The sequence below is a fragment of the Eriocheir sinensis genome, chromosome 48 (genome assembly GCF_024679095.1).
Source record: "Eriocheir sinensis breed Jianghai 21 chromosome 48, ASM2467909v1, whole genome shotgun sequence".
Lineage (NCBI taxonomy): Eukaryota > Metazoa > Arthropoda > Malacostraca > Decapoda > Varunidae > Eriocheir > Eriocheir sinensis.
In genome coordinates, this window is record NC_066556.1 from 1,098,298 (window position 1) to 1,108,342 (window position 10,045).

The 10,045-nt window shown below is 43.1% G+C and overlaps 1 protein-coding gene across 1 annotated transcript; it reads right to left on the reverse strand.

Moving 5' to 3' along the window:
• Positions 1-701: 701 nt before the first annotated feature.
• Positions 702-8,244, reverse strand: LOC126981452 (uncharacterized). Its single transcript, XM_050832494.1, has 8 exons — positions 8,130-8,244; positions 5,821-6,589; positions 5,436-5,586; positions 4,972-5,116; positions 4,442-4,613; positions 2,880-2,979; positions 1,808-1,939; positions 702-1,642 (listed from the first exon to the last, which is right to left on the reverse strand). The coding sequence occupies exons 2-8, from the start codon at positions 6,454-6,456 to the stop codon at positions 1,485-1,487; spliced, it is 1,494 nt and encodes a 497-aa protein (XP_050688451.1). The 5' UTR covers positions 6,457-6,589; positions 8,130-8,244; the 3' UTR covers positions 702-1,484.
• Positions 8,245-10,045: the final 1,801 nt, after the last annotated feature.

Below are 10,045 nucleotides of genomic sequence, written 5' to 3' on the forward strand. Positions count from 1 at the left end.
AGATAACTAAGATCATGGGAGGTTGTCATGCTGCACACTGGTAAATGTCCCTTTGGCTTCATCCGCTTTCATCTCTCTACGCACCGGGGATTGTTGCCACTCGTAGGTATTTTCTTGTGATTTGTCGTTACGCTCTCCTCTTCCTCCAGTTGAATTGACAAGACTCTCCTGTATATTTGATCCTTATGTTTTGGAATGGTTGAAGAGGTGGTATGGTGCTTGACATGGTGTAAGAAATAAACGCATAATATTCTCTCTCTCCACCCCCGGACAGGCATTACCTCTGCGTGTGTACCTTACGGCGCGGGGCTTTCAAACACCACTTGACTCCCTGACCTTGGGTGCATATGGACCCAAACCCTCCAACAAGGTTATTTCCCTACACCATCCAAGGACTATTCTATTGAATCTGGAGTAGAAAATGGTTCACCAAATATCACAGCCATCGCGAAGCCACAAAAATTCCTGAACTGGCTTAACCACCGTGGACTGTATCTGCTGACTTCTGACTTGCCCACACATTTGCGTATATACGCGGATATATATAATTTTATTAAGACGAAAATTTTACATGTGTGTGTGTGTGGGGGGGGGGGTCATACTGTAATATCACATGACCTATCCCATGGATGGCACCAGATTATTCAGAACAAAGAGAAAACAAACATGTTCGCGGCACGAGCAGGAAAGAAAAGGAAAAGGAAAAAAACTATTGACAAAAACATTGGTTTCACTCTCAATGGGCTTCAATATAGTTTTCCACTATCTAATTATAACACATCGACGCTCATCAAACCTTAATGTAATTCGATCTACTTAAGGCAGGGCTTGTTTCACAGAATTACATGATTGTGATTTATAGTTTATTCATGCTAACTTCTCCCCTAATCATAGCATTCGTGAGTTAAAATGTATCTGAAAGCTGGTTCAAGAAAATTCTCATATAAAATAAGGAAAATCTGGTATGGAAGCTAGCAAGAATTAAATGTAACAGTTCTAATTCGAGTATATTCCTTGTCCTCCTGCAATAGATTCCACTGAGTACAAAATGAACTATATACACAAATATTAACAATGTAACTATTTGATCCGACGAGAAGTAAACAATAAAGAACACGTTCATTCCTGAGTAGTTAAATGTATGTCTGAAACTGTTCATTCACATTTTCCTGTAAAGGGTAATTACTAAAAACTGCAAATTAAAATCGATCTGAACCCATAGAAAATAAAGTTAAAATTACCAAAATTCCATTAAAAACTAGAATAAGATAGTCGTTGAATCCCCAGTAATGTGGGAACAAATAATATACACTTATCACCCTATTTGGTATGTAGACTATGCTATCTCTATTTACATAAAAAAAATCATTATTGCGCATTCTGTAATAGGAAGAATCATGCTTTTAGATTCCGTCTTTTACTCTAACGAGACAATTTCTCGCGTTATTTTACTCTAGCAAACCTTAGGTGGAAATGAGGGTTGGTTACTGCTTCGCCTCCAGTTTGGAATCAGGAGAAGTGAAGCTGCTGGCATTGGCGTCAACGTTCGGATCCATCAGGAAGGTCTCGAAGCCTGAATCTCCGTCCCTGTGCTTTGAGTCCGAACCTTCGTCGTCTTTGTGTTCCGTGGTCACGGCGGGTTCTGTGGGGTGAGGGGAAGGAGAGGGGGTTATATCAAATCATCACTGACATTATCATGAACACCATACTGTTATCAAATACTCGTGAAATACATATCGGTGACATGATTTTATCTGTACCTAGTGTGTGTGTGTGTGTGTGCTACAAGTCTACAATTAACACTCACCCACGTAGTAATTCTCCCCGCTTTCAGTAGAGTCTGAGAGGATGACGATGTATGAGTGATCGGACTTTTCACACTCGCGCTCCAGGCAGGACATGCACTGTAAGGGCGACTTGTCTGGCCCGCGAGGACGACCTGCAGAAGGCCAGATAGATACAGACCATGCTATCGGACTACTCATGCAACACTCAATTTAAAGTAAACGACCCCCTTTCCTCTCCCCTTCCCCCTTGAGAGGCTATGATAGGTTCAATAAAGGAATAAATTTAAGTCCCTAGCAAATTAATATCCATGTGTAAGTCATCCCTTTAAATCTGACCTTACAGAATCGTAAAAGAAAAACAAACTTATGCATGAGTTTGTAAATACGTTATTCTTCCAGCTATATCTTATCGTCAACGTAAATGAAGATCTGTCAGTATTCCCGCATCATGTGTAGGTCATTAGACAACCCACTCATAACACCCCGTCACCCTTCATCCCCTCACTGAAGGCTGTTGGGTTTTCATGATTGAGGCGTCCGGAAAAGGGTCGTAAGGGAAAAAGCCAGTTTGGTCTAGTTTTCACAGGGAAAGGCAGGCTCAGGGGTGTACCGAGGGCCGCTTTTCCTTTACAACTTATATCTTGTCTTTCTATTAATGTGTAGCTTGCCCTTCCCAGTGCAAACTAGGAAACATGTATTTTCTCCTCCGAACGTCTCATTTCAAGGATCAAGAGTCATCAAACCAAAGACTGAAGCATAGGAGTATAGGATTAGGAATAGAAGAACAGAAGAAAATGTCTGTACTAGTATACCTTTAAGAATAAGAATAAATTGGGTGAATTGAATGAGGTTTGAATGATGCGAGAAGGAACCTGAGTGAGAATAAGAACTTGGAGATAAAAAAAAAAGGAGAGAAGAGATAAAGTAAGTTGACTGGTTGAGAAATTCTTAGAGGGCAACATGCAATGGGAAGATTTATAAAGTTGAAATGAAGCGAGGAAGAGCTAGGGTAACGAAAGAGGAAAGAAAGCGAGGGAGGGAGAGAAATGGAAAGAGGGGTGGGGACCTTGCGTGTCATGATTAGGTGCTTACCATTATCCGAAGGGTGCCTGAGGTAGTCCCGCATGGCACCCCCATGGTAGGCTGGTCTCTCCCGCCGCCACAACCAACAGTCTGGTTGGATCTCCATTATCTGCAGGGGAGAGAGAGGGGGGGTTAAAAGAGAGAAGAGCAGGAGTAGGAGTAGGAGGGAACCATCAGTAGCTACATCTGCGAGGAAGACTGACGGACTGCTAAGATGTGATTAATAAGTAAATGAATTAAGAAAGAAGAGCAAAGGACATCCAGTAAAGGGGTAAAAAAGATAAATGGCTCGGGTTTTTTCTTTTCTAGTAAGTAGAAAAAACAGAAAATAGGAAAAAAAGGTGAGAAGATAGGAAAGGATTGAAAGAAGGGTTAAAAGATAGAAAAGGTTTATAAATGGTTAATGGGTCCCGTCCTTAAGTAGAAAAAGAGGTATAGAAGAGAGGTGAAGAAAGGGTAAAAGGAGATGGTTAATGGGTCTAAAAATACAAAAGGTTTAAAATATATTGTTAATGAGCGCCGTCCATAAACATAAGGTTATCCATCGATTTGTTCATTGTTTATTTTAATCTAAACGCCTCTATTGATCAGCTTGTATGTGGCTTGACCTTTGGCGGCCGACTACACGCAAACACAACTAGGAAAAATCGTTAAGGCTTCGTCCTCAATGCCTGAGCTTCCTCACGTCTACCCCATTCACCTCCCGACGTCATGATCCCTCTCCCCCTCCCTCAATTCCCTCTTTCCCATACCCCCTCCGTCCCTCCTCCTTACCCCCCCCCCCCTCGGTTACATTGCTTGCCAAGTCTTTATTTATAGTATTTCTTTCGTTGTATATTCGGTGCTATACGTATCTTTGTCGTTTTTTCCTCAGTGTAAAGGGTGGCAGTGGTAGCATCTCCGGTCCAATCATAAAACGACCCTTGCAAATATTTATGTCTGGGAATGGCAGAGGACACGACCGTCTCTACTCCATGGTCTCTACCCTTTCAGCTGACGAAACGCTTCGCTTCTCTCTCTCTTTCTCTCTCTCTCTCTCTCTCTGCCACTGAGTTGAGAGACGCGGCGCCACCCCTTGCCAAGTTTTTTCTTTCTTTGATGTCCCCTTCCTTTACTCTACTCCGCCTCCCCTCCACCCCTCTTCCCTCCTCCTCATCCCATTACTCCATCTCCCCTTCTCGTCTCCTCATGATGGTACTCCCAATAGTTTCGTATTAAAAAAATAATATTACTATTGATCATGCAAAGGTTTTGGCACGGATTAAAGGTAGTAGTAGTGGTGATGGTAGAAATTACAAAAAAAAAAAAATAATAATAATAGTAATAATGATAATATAATAATAATAATAAATCATAGCAATAATAATAATAATAATAAGAAGAAGAAGAAGAAGAAGAAGAAGAACAAGAAGAAGAACAAGAACAGAAGAGGGAGAAGTAGAAGAAAAAAAGACGAAGACAAAGACGAAGAAACCTCAGCACACACACAGAAGGCGAGGAAGAAAAGAGATCGAAGAGAGGAAGGCCGGAAGAAGGGCAGAGGCACAGCACCACCACCACCACGCACCCACCTGGTCACAGCCCCTCTTGGAGACCACGGCGCGGCAGTGTATGGCGAAGAAGAGATCGTCCCGCACCTTCAGGAACGACTGGTAGGTCTTGCGCCAGCGGGGACCCAGCGCCCAGGGGAACAGTTCGTACTTGTAATCCTCCTCGTCCTCCTCCATGTCGTGCGCCAAATACCTAGTCGTTCACAAAGGACACGGACAGACGAGAAGGAAGGAAGGGAGGGAGAACAGACACACGGAAACGGACTGTGTAGGGCTGTATAGTTTCATGTGTTTCATAATATTGTGTAATTAATTGAATTTTCGGGTGAATGTTTGTGTTCTTAAAGCTTAGTATGTGTGCATTATTCCCTGTTGGCATATTTTGATTCTATGTATGCGAACGTGTTAAAAATGGACATATATGATTTATGTATGTGTGATTAAGTATGCGTGCGTGAGTATTATTTAGATGGTTACTTAATATAGGCTTTGAGGAAGGAAAGGGTAAGTAAGAAGTTAATAAGAGGGGAAGACATGATCACGGTACTCACAGAGCAACGAAAAAGTACTCCTTGGTGTACTGCTCTCTGGTGAGGCCGGCGCGGGCAAAATACGTGAAGGCCATCGCCAGGAGGTACTTGTCAGCGTAGCGGTAACAGATATCCCGCTTCAGAAATTTCTCAACCTCGGGAAGCTCTGCAGAGGACACACAGAGATTAGAGAAGAGGTGGGGATAATAGTGATGTGAATAGGTATGGAAAATGATGAGAAAGAGAATGGAAGAGAAAGATGAAAGGTAATGCAAGGTGATTGGAGTGAGATGGAGAGATCATGCGTAAGTGAATGAAAGTGTGTAGAAGGGAGGAAGACGAAGTTGGAAGGATGAACGCATGTAAGAAAGGAGGAATAGAAGGAGGAGACAGCAGGGAAGGAGAAATGTGGTGAAAGAGGGAGTTCTTTTTAACATTATAACTGCAGAATAATATTAGATAAGTCACCCTCTCCGGCCACCCACCTGTTAGCTCGATGAACCAAAGGAACTCTTCGTAGGAGACTCGAACTGGCTTCTGGCCTTGGCTGAGTCTGCTTCGCCGGAGAACTGGAGGCTTTTTAGTCGTGTCAGCGACGTTCTTCAAGACCTCTGTGGAAGCTTTGCCCCGTAGTCTCTATACAAAATAAGAAACACCAATCTTTTTTTTCATTGGAACACTAAAATTCGTATTTTTTTATGAATCAATGTTTCATTTCGTTTATTTTTGGGAGGTTGTGAAAGGGAAATCAAAGATGGGGCTGGAGGTTTTTTTTTATATTGCTGCTGTTTCCATGAGTCAATCAGTCAGCATATTCCTGTCGGCCAGGTTAATTAGACAACCCTTGCAGCAGTTACACGTGGCACTCACCGCGGATGTGGCAGGAACTAACTTCTGCTGCTCTTGTCGTTGATGTAGTTGCTGCTGTTGTTTCTCCTGCTGTAATGGTTGCTGTTGATGAAGTTGTTGCTGCTCTTGATGAAGCTGTTGTTGCTGTTGATGTAGTTGTATTTGCTGATGATGAAGTTGTTGTTGTTGTTGATGAAGTTGTTGTAGATGTTGCTGTTGCTGTTGGTCTTCGGAATGGTAACTCGTCACGAAGATGCCTTGGAGGGGGCGGGGCAGGAGCAGCTGGGGCAGGGAGGAAGTGATCTGGTGGGGCGGCGAGGGCTCCTTTCTCCTGAAGAAGTCCAGCACGCCCTGCAGAATTTTCCTCGTGGTGCCGATAGAGGCGGAAGCAGGTTTATTATCAGGGGAATCATGCGTCTGTTCCCCCTTGTCCTCTCTCCTCCGTATCTTAGCAGGGGGTTCCTGAGACACCTGGGGATCCTGCAGATGAGCGCCGCTTCCCTCTTCACATTGTTGGCGTTTCTCCCCAGGCCTCCTACAGAGCGGCAGTGCACCCAAGGTGTCGTGAGTCCCTTGTCCGATGGTGGAATGCAGGGCTACGACTCCCACAGGCCGCCGAGTGACGCGGCGGTGCACGTAAGTGACCCTGACCCTCATGTTGGTAGGTCAAAAAGGGACGCCTGGGCGGGGGAGGTGCCTATGATAGGGAACGTGTAAGTGGCGATGGTGGTGGTGCAAGCCGTAAGGCAGGCACACGGCATCGAGTATGTTCGTTCGTTCGTGCACACAGCTAAAATAAATAAATAAATAAATAAACACTGAAAAACATACATCATGTTTTCAAAGTTATTGTTTAATATCTCATCTCAAATAATTCCGTGTATTTATCTTTTTCCGGAGAATACTACTAGTAATTGGAATGGTGAGTGCGAATTAGCAAACATACCATAATAACACAGTATTATGTTGGCGTGAGTGGTAGAAAGATTATACAGTAAACTCGCATCGAAAGATGCAACGTAATCAATATTCTCGCATGACCAAATATGAATAGATAAATGAATGGATGGATGGATGGATGGATAATATAGAAAGCGATAGGTGGAGATATATCAGGCCGACCTATTTCCGCTGTAGTGGACGATTACTGCTCTAAGAGATGTAGGCTACCGATATCATAATTTTGACATGGAAGATAAGCGATGCCTCGCGGAATGATACATGTTTGTGTGTGTGTGTGTGTGTGTGTGTGTGTGTAATCGCTTTCTCCTTTCTCTCCACACACACACACACATTTAACACACACACACACACACACACACACACACAGCTGGGGTCAATGTTCGACATACCCACGCACACACGCAAGCATTCACTTTTCACAAGCATTATAACTTACTAAAATATGTCTCATAAAAACAACCTCCCTGGATCATCGGCTGAAGACTGCTCCACGCGTCCATATAAAGTGTACGGGATGAGTGCCAGTTTAGGTTAATTTGGTAATGCAACATAAATATGGCCGGGAAACAGTGATAGCCTAATGCTTGACATTTTCCGCGACCCAAAACTTGCAATAATTTTCTTAGTTTGATGGACAAGAATTTATTTGAGTGTTTGTATCTGAATGTTTGAAAATTTCCGCAACCTAAAACTTGGAGTATTTTCCTTAGTTTGATGGATGAAAATGTATTGAATGCTTGAAGATTTCCGCGACCCAAAACATGCAACACTCTCTTTAGTTTGGTGGATAAGAATGTATTTGAGTGTAAATGCAATGTAGTGCTACGAGATGGTCCATATGCGAGTCAAATTAGTACTCATGAGTGTATTAGCCTCCTACAAAATGAATAAAGTGAATAGTTAATACGCAAGTCAAATTAATACTCATGAGTGCATTAGCCTCCTACAGAATTAATAAGATGAATATATAGTTAATAAACAAGTCAAATTAGTACTCATGAGTGTATTAGCCTCGTACAAAGTGAATATATAGTTAATACGCGAGTCAAATTAGTACTCATGAATGAATAGCTATTAAGCGAATCGTGGTGAATAGTTAATACGCGAAGTGAAGCGTAGTGAAGTGAATAGTTAATACGCGAGTCAAATTAGTACTAATGAATGAATAGTTAATACGCGAAGTGAAGCGTAGTGAAGTGAATAGTTAATACGCGAGTCAAATTAGTACTTATGAATGAATAGTTAATACGCGAAGTGGTGAATAGAACACGTGAAGTGAATACCTACCTAATACGCGAAGTAAAGTGAAGCGTAGTGAAGTGAATAGTTTATACGCACGTCAAATTAGTACCCATGATTATACTTGCCTCCTACAGGGTGAATAAAGGTGGGTGATAAGGACAATCAGTGAGGAGCGGCGCCGCGACGCCCGTCCCCTGTGGCGCGCGGGAACGGCTGTCGGCCAACGTTGTCAGATTGTCGTACTCTGCCTCTTATGTTTGCAAATTTCCGACTCAAAAACTCTCTTCTCCACGTTCTCCACCCCAATAACTGGCTTTATATATGGTTATCGTTTAAATGGTTAATTATTGGTACTTCTTAGCAACAGTTGTGGACCAAAAACCGGTAAATACGAGGCTTTAAGTACGATAATCTTACATGATAAATACGTAAATACATGAATAAAAAAGAATAAACAAATAAACAAATAAATTATATATATGTTTGTATTTATTTATTGGTGTTCATTCATTACTATTCATGAAGGAACTTTATTGTTATGTTGCAGTTTATAATTCGAGTTATCATTTTTTTGCTTACAAGTTATGGTAGGCCTATGTAGTGAGGCACATTTTTTTTTTTATCTTTGCTATATAAAATGCAGGGTGGTTGACTTTTATTTTTTTACGTGCATCTTATTCTCTAAAAAATACATCACATATTTTTCTCTATTTTGTTGATGTTGTCACTCAGCTCGGGAGAAAAAAAAGTTTGAACAGACCTCTTACAAAAGCATGGATTTCAATAGGCAATAGTTGTTTGTCAAATGTTAATGTTTAAAACCTTCTCCATATCATTTCCATTTCCTAATTCTATTTACCATACCCTAGGCAAATTTCTCAACTTGTATTAATTGTATTGTAACGGTCCGAATGTGAGTGAGCGAGAGGGTATGCAAGTCAGTGAGTAACAGAGTGAGTAAGTGTAAGCGAGTGCGTGAATGAACGAGAGAATGTGAGTAAGTCAGTGAGTGACAGAGTGAGTAAGTGTGAGCGAGCGGGAGCGTGAATGAGTGAGGGAGTGAATGGGTGGCTAAGGAATGTAAGTGCGTAAAAGGTTATGAGAAGATAACTCGGCGAGCGAATGAGCGAATATATGAACGAGAGTTACTGAAATCCCTCATCTCAAAGCCTCGAACCCCCCAAGAAACCAATAACTAGTTAGTTAGGTAGGTAGGGTTTGATTGTAATGCCGAGAGGGAGTCACGTGAAGAAGGGGGAGGAGCTTAGCGAGGAGCAGAGGTGAGAAGGCGAGGGCAAGGAGACCCACGGGCCAGTGAGGAAGAGCACCACAAGCTTGGGAGACGTGAGGAGACAAGCACCGCTGCAGCAAGAGTCAAGTTTGGGAGACTTGAGGAAACGAACACTCCTACAGCAAGGAGTGGCAGCGAGAAACCACAGAGAAGCAGGCTGGTCAGAAAGGTGTCCATCTGTCCACTCGGCCCCCGAGCCACACACCACCCACGGCCTGCTGTGTGAGGCGGGCTAGTCAGGAGACGAGCAGCAGGAAGCAAGAGAAAGGCAGCGAGTTGGAGTTGAGTGAGAGGTGTCCATCTCTCCACTCAGCCCCCCGAAAACCATCACAAACCAACAAGCGGGAAGAGGTCTGGCCCCCAAAACACTGCCCCAAGCTGCTCTCTCCACACCAAACGAGCGCCCGCCTCTCCACACCAAGCGGCGCCCGCCTCTCCACACCAACCGGTGCCCGTCTGTCCATCACCAGGAGCGCCCATTCCCATTGTGGACGTCCCCTGCCGAGCCCGACGCTCACGCCAGCTCCTGCCTCTCCTCCTCCAGCAACCAGAGCGAAGCATAATGAGTATTCCCCAAATCTCCCTTGTGCCGGTAGCTAGTTAGATTAGAGGCATATAGCCTGTCAGTCATTTATTTTTTAGTACTCTGCTAACCTTTGGAAAAATGAAACCAAATACATATTTATATACAACCTTACTGTGTCCTTATTTCGAGCCTGTCTTCCCGTTAATTTATTACTGAACCCTTAC

Coding starts and splice junctions, on each gene's coding strand:
- LOC126981452 (XM_050832494.1), bottom strand. CDS start 6,456: ATGAGGGTCAGGGTCACTTACGTGCACCGCCGCGTCACTCGGCGGCCT. Junction 4,614..4,971: donor GAGTACTTTTTCGTTGCTCT/GTGAGTACCGTG, acceptor GTGAACGACTAG/GTATTTGGCGCACGACATGG. Junction 2,980..4,441: donor CCAAGAGGGGCTGTGACCAG/GTGGGTGCGTGG, acceptor TCTCCCCTGCAG/ATAATGGAGATCCAACCAGA.